Below are 13976 nucleotides of genomic sequence, written 5' to 3'. Positions count from 1 at the left end.
AGAAGCCTAGCCCGTTGCTATTAGAACAAACCTACAGCTACTCACAGTAAGATTTATTTCTTGCCTATCTAGATATTATGATATATTCTGAGTATCATACAATTAAAAGGATCCATGAATCTCTGAGCCTTGCAAGAAACCATTTATTTGCATCAAATATATACGCAGCTTAAAATAAAAGGTAGCTTGCAAATGTACATCATATTAGGCATTACCTCACAGGGTGAAAGAATCCCTAGTTATTTGAAATTTCCTGTATAGCGCTTTATAACAGATTTGTAGTCCAGACCCTCACATCAAAGCAAGTCAAGAGCTTCTCATTTTCTATCTTTAGATTAAGTCATTGTATTCAGCATAGAAGAAGCTACGTTGACGTACAAGGAAACCTGAAATTTTAGTGGTTTAACACATGGGTTTGTATACAGAGAAAATGAGAAGGTGACAGGGAGTTGAACAATGTTTTTATAAAATGAAAGAAGGACAGAAGGAAAGTTATATATCTATACAGTTGGAATGGAGAGAGGAAGTGGAAGAAAATGTGACAAATGAATTAAAGTAGGATGGTTAGTGAATATTTGGACTCTGGATAAAGAAAAAAATATAAATGTGCTTGGATAAAGTTCTTCATCTTGCAAAAAACGAGTCATTTTTATCTGTCTACAAAAACGATTGGCATAAGCCTATGACTTAGAAATATTGTGGCAGATATCAGAAGAAACATCTCAAATCGTTACAAGGGTTATCTCTGCAAAATGGGAGTGGGAGGAGGGAGCAGTTGGGCAGAGTGGGGCAGGAAACATCTCGTATTTCATTATAAACCTTGAATATCTTTAAACTATGAATGTATATGAGTATGTATTATTTTGATGAAGTTTAATGAAAAAACCTAAAGATACATCTGGTAATTACAGCGTGAAAGATACATACCTATAGTCATGGATTAATAAGTTTTATAGTGTTTGGGAGGGTACTGAGTCATTTTCCAGTGATTTTTAACTTTTGAAATGAGAGGTTAGTATAGGTACAAAGTGTAGTGTGAAAGAAGACTTAGAGGCAGGGGAGGAATAAGGAATTGATGAATTCAAGATCAGGAGAAGTTAGATGGCACTATCAATGGGTAGCATAAACAAATTGACAAGAGACCTCCTCAAAGGGCAGCATACATTCCAGTCCATGAGTAAGTTGTTATATATCTTAGTTGTTTGTGTTTGCACAGCAGATGATTATTTAGTTGAAATAATGGAAGCTTGGAATTGTGTCCTGTATCCATGAGTCTTCGAAATAAGTGTTTGTCATTGTACTCTGCCCCAGACTCATTCTCATAAATCCTTATTTTCATTGGCAATTTCTTCTTGCACTTTCTCTTTATTTACAACCATCCCACCACCACCAGCAGTACAACAATAAAGACATAGAATAAATAATCACCTTTCACTCAAAGCTGGGAGAATTGGTTTTAAAATGAATCTGGAAGGGAATTTAGATATATAAATTGTAACTTTAATGATGGAAACGTCATTTTACAGCAGACTAGGTTTTCATTTATTTCAGTAGGCTTAGTTTGGGATAGGCATAGACTAAGCTTTGCATTGACTCTCAACTTTAGCATTCATCAGAAACAAGGGACCTTGTCATTGTCAGGTGGAGCCAGAGAGCTTCCAGGTGATGCCAATGTAACTAGTACAGGACCCACTCTGAAGACCTCTAGACTGAGTCTTTGATGTTTCTTGAAATCCCTGCTCACCATGCCCCTTGTTCTTTTAGAAACATATCACACTTGGTGAATACCTAAGAAGCTCTGCTTGGGCCAAGTGCTCCATAGTTTCAAACAGCTCTACTACTGTTTCTTTCTGAAAAGGTGTTGTTTTGGGTACAGTTCGTAGAATGTGTCCGATCCTCACTGAAAGCTGCCTCCAGAATGCCCTGCACGGACTGCTTTGCTGTCTTCCTAAAATCTTTTCCCATGAAGGCATATAGGAAGGGATTCAAGCAACTATTGGCAGATGCTAGAGCAATGGACACATGGTCCAGGAAGCGCAGAACTTCCCCAAAGGGAGTATCTGGGTCAATAAACAATGAGAGGACTCCAACAATGTGGTATGGGGCCCAGCAGACAAGAAAGACAACTACCACCACCATGGACACTCGCAAGGCTTTGTTCCGAGACTTGGTGAAGCGCCCTCGTCGCATTCGGAAGATAATGAGGCCGTAACAGGTCAGCATGGCAAACAAGGGCATCAGGAAACCCATCACTAGCCTAGAGATGGCCATTACTATCAGAGGTGTTGGGACTTGATTGTCATATGCAAAGAAGTCTTCACCATCATCCAGGAAATCTTGTGATAGCTCAGGCCTATAGAAGGTGTTACTAGAGGCAGTAGAGAAAAGCTCTAAACCGGTGGAGAGGAAAGTATTTAAGTTACTCATTGGGTTAGTTCTGTGATCATCAGTGGGAAGGCCAATGGGGGTTGTGGGTAAGATTTCAGCATCAGGTTTAATTAATTTATAATATGGATGTTGATTAGATAATCTAGCTGAGTCCACAGGGAGTGAATCTCCAGGAAGTCTTTGAAATGTTTGAGAAGGAAGGAGAGTCGTAGCTGTCCAAGGATGATCATTAGTTTGTAAAGGGAAAGCATCTGGGCTATGATTAATTTCTCCAGACAGCTGAATGATGGAGTCGTCAAAAGATCCATTTTCTGGTCCATCAAAGGTGAAGTTCAAATAGTCAAAGGAGCTATCGCCACCAAAATAGTAGCTACAGATATTATGGTCGTCTATAGTGAATGTTTCACGGTATATGAACACAGGTATACACATTATAAGAGCCACCGCCCAGATACATACACAGATAATGAAGGCTGCCCTCACATTGCGGTGATTCTGGCACCAGATCGGCTTGAGCACCAAAAGACAGCGGTCCAGGCTGATGGCAGTTAGCAAGAAGACACTGGCAAACATGTTGAGGATGATGATGGAGGGAATGAGCTTGCATAGGGGCCGACCATAAGGCCAGTGTCCTTGGAGAGCCAAGTGAGCCAGGGAGAAGGGCAAGGAGAGGCAGCAGAGGAAGTCTGCCAGCGTGAGATGGAGAAACCAAACGGTGCTCACTGTCCATTTCATCTTTACGCCAGCCACCCACAGCACCAGCCCGTTGCCTGGCAATCCCAATAAGAAAGTGAGGCTGAGGATGACCACGGAGAGAATTAGTTGGGGTTCACTCCAGGGCAGTGCCTGTAGGTCAGTTGAATCAGTCTCATTAAGGAAAGACTCCATTGCTAGACTTCTGCAAAAAGATGAACAGACCTGTTGAAAGTAACATTATCTTTTTAAAAAATCAGTACTCTTAGAAATCCAGCCTTCCCACATAATGATGTAGAACCACACAAGCCCCCTCACACTGTTTCAATTTGTATTCCTTGACTTCATATTGGATCACACAAAACACTCTCTGATAGACCATTTAAATTTACTGTACCAATTTAAATGTGTATCAAAATAGTAACCTCATTTGGAAGTTTATATCAATGTATATTCCTCCTTTTTCTTGCACTTTCAATCTCCCATTCTCCACTGGTTCCTTTCCTTACCCCACATTTTCTATTAAAAACAAACAAATGAGTCTAATGGACAAACAATAACTTCTATATCAGGGGTTTCCAACTTTAGATCCATGAAAGGGCTTTGAGGAACTCCATTACCACCTCAAATGATATAGAATATTTTAACTTTACATATTTTTATTTCCTTGAGAGCAAAAGAGTCATCTATTGCCTGCACCAGATTTTCAAAGTACTCATTCATCACTACAGAAGAAGGTGTTCTAGACTGAGCTATATCTTTAGATACAAGCTCAGCTTTTTCTTCTGCTGTCCAATTTCTCAAGAAATTGTTTACACTCTTGGCATTGATTTTCTCATCACCCACCATTTCTTTCTTATTTATCTATTTGGTATTGAATATAACAGGAATAATCACTTTATTTATAGAAGCAGAAAATATGCATGAAAAAATTTGGAAAATATAGACAAGTAAGAATAAGAAAATAAACATGTCATATTCCACCAGTCAGATTACTACTTTAGCATCTTAATTTACATTCTCTGGATCTTTCATGTTATACTATACTATATTATATTATATTACATTACATTAATATACACACTTGTATATATGTATGTATACTTTTCATTAAGCAAAGTTTAACAAACTTATTATATCATATATGTATATTTGATCTTAATAATTTTCAATTGTGGTAAAATACATGTAAATAAAATTTATCATCTTAGCTATTTTTAAGTGTTCAGTTCAGTAGTGTTAGATATACTCACATTATTGTGCAAAATCCAGGACTTTTTCACCTTGCAAAACTGAAACTCTATGTCTATTAGACAACTTCCTACTTGCCTCCCCACCAGCCCCGGCCACCACCCTTCTATTTTCTGTTTATGTTTATATTTAGAATTGTATAGCCTTCTCCTTTGTTGTGTGACTAGCTTCTTTCACTTAGCATAATGTCCTTAAGATTCATCCATGTTGTAGCGTGTGTCAGAATTTCCAACAGTGTGGTGATTGCTGGAGGAAGGCGGTATAGGGGGGCTAAAGGGTAATGGGAAAAAATACCATAAAAAGAATTTTCTTTGTTATTAAGGCTGAAAAACATTCTATTGTCTGTATAGACCACATTTTGTTTATCCACTCATCTCTCAATGGACATTTGAGCTGCTTCCAGCTTCTAGCTGTTGGGAACGACATTGCTGTGGACATGGGTGCAAATGCATATTGTTTTATGAATGGCTTTCTTTTTTTCGGTCAGCAGTCTCCCCATGATACAGCACAATTCACTGCAAGGAATACTCAATCTTTATTTAATTTTCCAAATGTCCCCAAGGTATCTTTGATAGACAATTTGTCCACAGTTTTATCCAATGCAGGATCATGCTTGCATCAGGATGTTATGTTTTTTAAGTCTGAATTTAACCTAGTTTCTGTTTTTCTTTTTTTAAATTTTATTTTAATTGTTGTTAAAGTACAGTTTTCTGTCCTTTACTCTCATCCCAGCCCACTCACCCATCTCTCCCCACCTCCCTCCCATTTCCAATCCCCTAGTTTTACAAAAACATGTGTCCTTTATATTTGTTCCTGTAAACCCTTCCCCTTTTGCTCTGAAATTCCCTCCCCTCTCCCCTCTGGCCACTGTCAGCCTGTTCTCTATTTCAGTGTCTTTGGTTATATTTTGCTTGTTTGTTTTGTTTTTTAGGTTCCTGTTAAAGGTGAGATTACATGGTATTTGTCTTTCACCACCTGGCTTATTTCACTTAGCATAATGCTTTCCTGTTCCATCCATGCTGTTGCAAAGGGTAGGAACTCCTTCTTTCTTTCTGCTGCATAGAATTCCATTGTGTAAATGTACCATAGTTTTTTGATCCATTCATTTACTGATGGGTGCCTAGGTTGCTTCTAGCACTTGGCTGTTATAAATTTGGTGCTATGAACAGTGGGGTGCATAGGTTCTTTTGGACCTAGTTTCTGTTTTTCAAAGATACTGGCTTGTTTGGGGGCTTGTTGTTTTTACCAGTCACTTCTCAAATCATGAATTTGCCTTCTACTTGGATCACTTTGCTGAAATTACCTCTAAGTAAAATATCCAAGCATCTTTTTTTCTGTTTCCATCCTCCAGAATATAATACACATCATTCGATATATTAACCTCTCAACACTCTCTTCTCTTGACCTCTGTGACATTAGCCTCCCCTAATTCTCATCATTTCTAAAAACATCCCTTCCTTTGTAGTTTTCCTGAAGAGCTCAATGTTCCAAGTTAATGCCATTTTCTGTTCCTTGGCTTCTATCTGCACCTGTTTCCTTTATCTTAACCTCCTCTCCTCTCCATCTTTAATCTCTGCCTGTTAAAGTCTAGCTATTCTTCAAGATCCAATTCAAATATCATGTTTTCCCTGGAACCTCCTCTAATAATCACAATCAGAAGTTAGTTCTTCAGCCTCTTATATTTTTTTGAGTGTGTTGTTTGAACCTCTTTTCTTTTTTTTTTAAAAGATTTTATTTTATTTATTTTTAGAGAGAAGGGAGAAAGAGAGGGACACAAACCTTAATGTGTGGTCACCTCTCACATACCCGCAACTGGGAACCTGGGCAGCAACCCAGGCATGTGCCCTGGCTGGAAATGGAACCAGCGACCTTTTGGTTTGCAGGCCAGTGCTCAACCACTGAGCCACACCAGCCAGGGCTGAACCTCTTTTTTGAATTCTCTGTGAAATGATACGTTTTATCTTGTATTGTAATTATTGTGGTGGCTGTTCTATTTATCATTGGCCTTAAATTTCATGGTGGAAAAAAAATGAGTCTTGTCCCTAAATGCTTGTTCCACAGAATTTAGCACAATGCCTTATATGACATAAAGATTAAATATTACTTGAATGGATGGATGTTCATTTGGGGGAGGATATTACTTTTTCTTTTAACTAAGATTAAACATCTAACTTTATCTACTTTAATACAGTCAGAATGCTCTTTTCTAACTTCCTTTTTACTTTCTAGTTCCCAGTTCCTAGGGGCTATAATAACATTTTATCTTTTCCTTCCAGAGGCCACAAATATTTTTGCAACAAGGAAATAGTTCTGCTGAGTTAATAAAATGTCCTCAGAGGGTTTTGAATAATTAGCAGAAGCTAAAATAATTGAGTCAGCAACGTAATAATTTTAAAATGTTATTCTCATTCCCTTCTCTGTAGCCTCACCTACTCAAATATTCAAGTGCCACCTTGTTGTGCCTGGCAGAGACCCTGACCCTCATCCCTCTCCAGCACACACATCCATGCACAGATCCTGACCCTGACCCCCGTCCCTCTCCAGCACACACATCCATACACAGATCCATAAAATACTGAGGTGAGGATAGAGTTACAGAATGCTAGGACTGAAAGCAAACTTAGCAATCCTTTCGCCTTGTCTCTACTTTTATTTTGCAGTTTTTGAAATTGATACTCAGCAACTTAGTTGACTTTTACACATACACCCAGAAGGGCTCTCAGATGCTGAGTCCAACGACTGCAGGCTGATACTGTTTTCATTCTGAAGAAGCATCTAACTGACAAGCCTTTGGTACCATTAACAAGGGGAAAGGCACCGAGAACCATACAAATTGAAGTATTAAAGACTGACAAAAGCAAAATTCCAATATAAAGCAATTGAATAATCCAATAGGAGATATTTTAAATATTACATAGTATCTGCCTTGAAATGAAAGTATGTATAAATCAGAGTTTTAGAGTCTTTCAGAACATGATCTCTTTTTTTGACTCTCCAAGTATTTTGACTAAAATATATCTCTACATTTAAGAAAAATAGAGAATTTTTAGTTTTATTTTGAATACTAGTTTGACTGACAATAACTTAAAATGTAAGTAAAATTTGAAACTAAAATTCAACTATGACAGGAAAAGCAAATTCCAGAATCAAATTCTAATTATAGGACAACAGTCAGTAGCAAGAAGGAATAAGTAAAGTGACAAATACAAATAAGACAGAGATATAATAAGAATATATATACATACATATATATAGTAGGTAATCAATGATTTGGAAAACAAAACTATTGGAGGAGACTATATACATATATATAGTAGGTAATCAATGATTTGGAAAACAAAACTATTGGGGGAGACTGTAATCAAAGGTCAGAAGGAGAAACATAACCAACCTCTTTAAGAGAGGGGAAAATGACATAAAAATTCACTATTAGTTTAGAATGAATGTATTAAGAATAAAGATAAATAGAGAGTGGAATATTTAGAAGAAGAAAGGCACATGTGGGGAGAAAACAAAAGAAATATAAGTTGGGAAGGAATAAGTAGAAATAGAAGAGAATGATCCTCCAACCATGAAGTATAATAAGGAAAATAAGCTACCTGCTAGTCTTTGGGGATGCAGGGTTTCTTACCAGAGACTTGGGACAGGAGCTGAAGACTTCAGCACCAATCTGGGGGCCTCCACAAGTCCCGTTCTGTCTTCACACTTAACCACAATCAAGTCATGAAGTATATTTAGGAAATTTGCTGAGATGTTTTTTTTTCGTCTCTCTTCGTTTGTGTTACTAAGTGAAATGCCACACATTTGACTACTCTTTGACTTCACAGGAAGAGTTTCGAAATGAGTCATTTCTAAACATACCGGGTAAAAAAGTAAGAAACAGAAGTGGGCAAGCATCCTTCTCATAAAGTTTTTGCAGGACAGAGCATGGTTAGAAAGAGCTTCTTTATGTAAGCTACTCACTTTGTAAATGTTTTTTCCTGTTTTTGTTTGTTTGTTTGTTTTAGAAATGCATCAAAATGACCTATGATATACAAGGGTCGTGGACAGGAATGGGGGCGATGACCTGCACAATCCCATGTAATTAATCTCAAGTAACATCTCTTAAATGCTTAACATGTTTAAAGAAATATGCCATGCCAAAATCAAATAAATTAAACTATGTTCTTATCTGCTGAGACTCACAATCTTGTAGAAATATGCACCCATACACGCACACACAAACAGTAATGAAACCCAGACAAGGATGACATAAATACCAATAGAAGTAAAACTGTAGAATATAATAGTAAAACCAAAACACTGGTCTGGCTCCCTGCAGCACGAAAGCCAATACTCAAGGGGCAGATGCTGATGTAAAAGAAAAAGTGGTTTATTTTCAGGTGCCAACATCCTGGAAGATGAGGGAACTCGTGTCTCAAAGCCCATCTCCTGGGCAGAGTTCTTTTTCTTTTTTTTAGATTTTATTTATTTATTTTCAGAGAGAGGGGAAGGGAAGGAGAAAGAGAGGGAGAGAAGCATCAGTGTGTGGTTGCCTCTCACGTGTCCCTGACTGGGGACCTGGCATGCAACCCAGGTATGTGCCCTGACTGAAAGTGGAACTGGCAACCCTTTGGTTCACAGGCTGGTGCTCAATCCACTGAGCCACACCAGCCAGGGCCAGGCAGAGGTTTGTATAAGGAGTAAGAAGAGGAGCAGAACAAAGAGATCAAGGGGGGCAGGGGTTGAAAAGTTCTCTCTGTGCAGGTGAGCACAGTCCATTCCGATAAGGCAAGTGATGGTCCGGTGTGCATCATCCTGATTTAGCCATCCTGGCTCCACGTCATCTTGACTTTATGTCATCCTGGCTCCACGGGTGAATGGTCCAGAGCTGAGATGCTTGAAGGTCGGAGTTCATATCTTTTGAAGTTAGTTCCTAGGGTTCTCTTGATTTAAATTGTTGTTCAATTACAATTAACTCTATTTTCCCCCCATTACTCTCCCCTGTCCTGTCCACCCCTGACCTTCCACATTCAGTCCTCCCCCCAACCCCCCATTGTCTTTGTTGGTGGTTCTTTATACGTGTTACAACCATGTTGTTCATCTATAAACTACATATTAGTCAAAATCAACACTTACAGAAATAATGTGACAAGAATGGTGGGATGGGTTACAATGTCCCACCATTACAATTTTCCACTGTTACAACAGATCTGGATGTACTTAGCCTGGGGCAATCTAAGAAAGTCTTATGGTAGAAATAAGATCTGAGCATGTCCTTAAAAAAACTACAGGAATCCTATAGGCAGAAAAAGAAAACAAGCTGTTTAGAGTGTGTAAGTGGAGCACAGTCAGAAGCAGGTTGATGGGAGAGTGATTTAAGCATTGGGGTACGAGCAGGAGTCTGGGGAATTAGACTGTGTTTCATCATGAAACAGAGCATAAGATTGAAGGGGGACCTTGAGCAATGATTCCTGCTCAAACTATATATCACAAAGAATTCTCACCCATATCATTTGTGTACACATATGCATATGAATTAAAGTTTATTTGGGTCAAAAAATATTTGAACATTCTTGCCTGTGGTAAGGGCTTCAATCCACATTCATCAACTTATTGTCCAAACAACACTATCTGCTCCTCTGCTTGTTTGCAGTCAAATCACTTTGAAATGGCTTTGGCGGGGAAGACCCAAGAAAAATGGCAAGAGTTGAGTTTTATTGTTTTATCTATTTGTTTATTTCCACTGCTATTATCTGATTATCAGAGTAACACATATTTATAAAGAAGATTAATTGAAATAATACAGAAGTATAAAGGGTAAAAGAATGAAAGATTTTATTTTCAATTCTACTGCCTGGGAGTAACTACTTCAAGGTTTGTTTTACATCTGACAATCCCATTTGATCAGAGGGAGAGAAGCTGAAAGTGCATTTCAAGCAAAGGGGAAACATGAGCACATATTAAGGTGGAGGTGAGCCCAACATGAGTGAATGACTCAGTAAAGTGGTTTGGTTGGAGTAAACAGGACACACTAAGGACTAGTGAAAGGTAAGTAGGAGGCCTGAGTTAGGATCCCAGTTCCACCACTTACTAACTGTATGACTGACTGTACAGAAGTTATTCAAACTCTGTATTTTTATTTCCTCACCTGCAAAATGAGGACTGTGCCAATATTGTTCATTGATACCTGAGCCCATTCCCATCTTTCCATACTATTTCTATACTGGAAGCCCGGGTGATACCTTTCCTCGAGTTTCTCCCCAGTGGGGTCTGAAAAGGCTCTGCCAGAGGGGCATGGTCACATGCTGTCAGAAAGTGAAGGGAAAGGGGAATGAATCATTGCATTTGATGCTGGAACTTAGTTTATGCACAGAGATTGCAAATCTATTTTACAAGTAAAAGAACAAAAACTATAGAAGAGAATAGACATTAAAACTATTAAAAATGAAAGAGAGAAAGAGAGAGATTGAGACTGAAAGGGAATCATTTAGCTTTTGGTTTCTGAAGGGGCAGAAAAGTCGGGTGGACTCCTGCAGTGGAGATGCAGTGTGGCCAGGCAGCTGCGGGCAGTTGCAGCCTCTGGCAGGATTAGTAGTTTCAGCAGCAGCCACAGGCCTGGGAGTTCCTGGATTTTAGCTAAGCAGCAGAAAAAAGCCCCCAGCCTCAAAGACAATTTAACCATTCTAGATAATACCTTTTTCCACTTTTCTCTTCCAATTTTAGGCAAGCAGCCTCCTGCAGTTTTATCATCTTCTCATTTATTTTTCTAGTCCTTCCCATACTTTTGTGTCCAAGTCCTTGTATTAAATACCCTGTTTGAAGTACCTACAATGGTTTCTATACTCTTGGCTGGGCAATGACTAAATCAAATATTTGCTGCTCCTACTCTATAGGATTATTAATGTGAATAAATTAATACATGCAAAGCATGTAAAACAGTGCTGGCATTCAATAAATGTTAGCAATTATTATGTCGAAAAACTAATGTGGCTTTTAGTTACCCATTAACAGCACAACTAGTCCCTCATCTTGGACATGTTATCAAGTTATCAGCAGAACGTTCCCTTCCCGTTCTGTCAAATCAAATTCCAACACATGGCCCTCAATGATGCAGATTAGACGTACTCACTGCGCTCTATAACATAACTGCCTAACTATGCACATAGTTACAGTAAAACCAAGTAGGAACACAAATTGAAGAGCAAAGCCACCCAGAAACTAAAGTAATTCCATTGAAAATTAAATTAAAAAACTATATAAGGACATACCATCTGATATACTTATAACAACAAATGTACAGTGCACTTATGCTTAGATTTTGAAGAAATCAGCCATATTTGGCATAAAAAATTATTCAAATCTGAATGGCTTAAAGAAAATTTAACCAACTTTGCTTCATCAAATAATTTTTTGGCTATTGCTTTTCTATTGTAGTATGTATCTAGGACAGCCAAGGAAGGGAGACTGAAGGGGTAGTAAACTGAGTTTAATGAACACTTTTTGTGAGTTTAGTTACAAAAAAATGGAAGTGGACAAAGGCATGGGGCTTCTGTTTGCGTTTATCTAATCTAATGAGAAGAGATAGGAACTTTGCAGGGAGAGGAAAGGGCTCAGAACCATTGAGGGGTAGATGGCTCTCATAAATTTTGTAGGTCTAGATAAATTTTTGAGTAAATTTTGATACTTTAGGTTAGCGATCCTGTTTGTGGATTATTTAGAAAAGGTCTTCATTTTCTTTCTCCTTTGCCTCTCCTTCCCCATTTCATGTCTAGGAGTACACATGTAAAAGAATGTGGTGTTACACAGATGTCCTGGGTTAGAAAACTGTCCATTTTCACCCTCTGTGTGGCGAAACACCCAGTTCTTCACCTCTAATGTGTTTCCTTTACTTTTACGCAGTTGATACCACTCTGACACTCTAATAACTAAATGTGTGGGTTTTTATATTTCCTGCACCACAATTCTGTGACACCAGCTGCATTTCACAGAATTTAACTCAATTCTAACATGATCTGCAGATAGTGTCAGATACCAGATTTTATGGCCTTGGTCCCCCAAGACTGTCCATCCCCCACCAAAGATGCCAATCTCAACTACCAGGTCCCCAGGTTAGCTACAACTTCAGCTCTTCTTCACTACAAATCAGAGGTTTCCATACTCACCCCCTGCCCCTGGAGTTGAGTGGCTCACAGGACTCAGGGAAACACTTCCTTACATTTACCAGATTACTAAAGGACATGATAAAGGACAAGGTGGACAGACAGATGGACAGATACATAAGATGAGGTCTGGGAGCGTCGGGATCACAGGAGCTTCTGTCCACGTGGAGCTGGGGATGCATCACTCTCCCAGTGTGGGTGTGTTCACCCCCCTTGAAGCTCTCCAAACCCTGCACTTTTGAGATTTTTTGGAGGCTTTATTATGTAGATATGATCAATCATTAACTTCATTTTCAGCCTTTTTCCCTTCTCAAAAGAGTTTGGGGCAGAAGATGGGACCTAAAAATTTTAAGTTTCTAATCATGGCATGGTCTTTCCACTGACTGACCAACCCTCATCCAGTAACCACCTGGCAGCCCACCCTGAGTTGCTTCATTAGAACAAAACATACATCCATCATTTAGAAAATTACAAGGCTTTCAGGAGCCCTGTGTCAGGAATGGGGGTCAAAGATCAAATATTAGAACAAGAGATGCTTCTAGTGCTCTTATTAGTTAGGAACTTACAAGGGTTTTGGAACCCTGAGTCAGGAACCAGGGGAAGGGACCAGGATATAAATTTCTTATTATAAATCACACACCAATTTCAGGTGAAATAAGTGTTCCTTCTAAATCTCTTCAAATAATTTTACACAGGGCACATTTGTCAGCCATTTTGGGGAAAATGGTGTTGAAATGGTAACTCCATTCTAGTTATCTTCTCTGTTGTATAGCTCCTGAAACACTAATAATGAATATGTCAGTGTTTATATTTCCCTAAACAAGCATGATAATTCTTATTTTCAGGAGTAATTGAAGGCTTATTTACCAGACACTGTGTTATATTTCATTAATTGATTTTATTGAACTTTCACAACACTTTAATAATGAGATAGGTACTAATATTAGTACTTTATTGCCAAGAAAGACACTGATGATGCAAAAAGACTAATAAGTTGTCCAGGTTCACACCACAATGTCAATGGCAGAATTGGAACCAGACAGTTGGCCTTCAGAACCTATGCTCCTAACCACCATGTTCTCTGTGAATGTTAATGCAGTCAATTCTCCACCTTGTTGTATGTGTGTCTCTGCTTAAAGACATCTTTTTAAAGATTGTATTTATTTATTTTCAGAGAAAGGAATGGGGGAAAAAAGTTAGGGAAACACTGATGTGTGGTTGCCTCTTGTGTACCCCCTACTGGGAACCTGGCCTGCAACCCAGGCATGTGTCTTGACTGGGCGGTTTGCAGGCCAGCACTCAATCCACTGATCCACACCAGCCAGGGCTGTTTAAAGACATTTTAATTAACATATATTGTTGATTCATTAACATTGACTTTTCCACCAACAATAGCAAGTTTCATTCATGCCTGAATGAAATTTATCTAACATGTATTTTCTCCGTAAGGTACATCACAGCCCTCTTGCATTTAGGAACACTACACAGCACTTCAGCTCTTGC

The 13976-nt window shown here is 38.6% G+C and overlaps 1 protein-coding gene across 4 annotated transcripts; it reads right to left on the bottom strand.

Moving 5' to 3' along the window:
• Nucleotides 1–128: 128 nt before the first annotated feature.
• C3AR1 (complement C3a receptor 1) lies at nucleotides 129–8104 on the bottom strand. Of its 4 annotated transcripts, none has more exons than XM_045839663.1 (2): nucleotides 7932–8104; nucleotides 129–3306 (listed from the first exon to the last, which is right to left on the bottom strand). In XM_045839663.1, exon 2 carries the CDS (start codon nucleotides 3274–3276, stop codon nucleotides 1825–1827), a length of 1452 nt encoding a protein of 483 aa, XP_045695619.1. In that variant the 5' UTR covers nucleotides 3277–3306; nucleotides 7932–8104; the 3' UTR covers nucleotides 129–1824. The 4 variants fall into 4 exon arrangements, with proteins under 4 accessions (XP_045695619.1, XP_045695621.1, XP_045695618.1 ...); XM_045839665.1 differs by having other exon boundaries at nucleotides 129–3286; XM_045839662.1 differs by having other exon boundaries at nucleotides 7964–8101.
• Nucleotides 8105–13976: the final 5872 nt, after the last annotated feature.

The sequence above is a fragment of the Phyllostomus hastatus genome, unplaced genomic scaffold (assembly GCF_019186645.2).
Source record: "Phyllostomus hastatus isolate PE091 unplaced genomic scaffold, TTU_PhHast_1.1 phas_contig_308, whole genome shotgun sequence".
NCBI lineage: Eukaryota > Metazoa > Chordata > Mammalia > Chiroptera > Phyllostomidae > Phyllostomus > Phyllostomus hastatus.
The sequence above is the reverse complement of the archived record's forward strand: the minus strand, read 5'-3'. Positions and strand labels throughout refer to the sequence as shown.

What these genes read in the sequence shown, in the direction of transcription:
- C3AR1 (XM_045839663.1), bottom strand. Translation starts at nt 3,276, where the DNA reads ATGGAGTCTTTCCTTAATGAGACTGATTCAACTGACCTACAGGCACTG.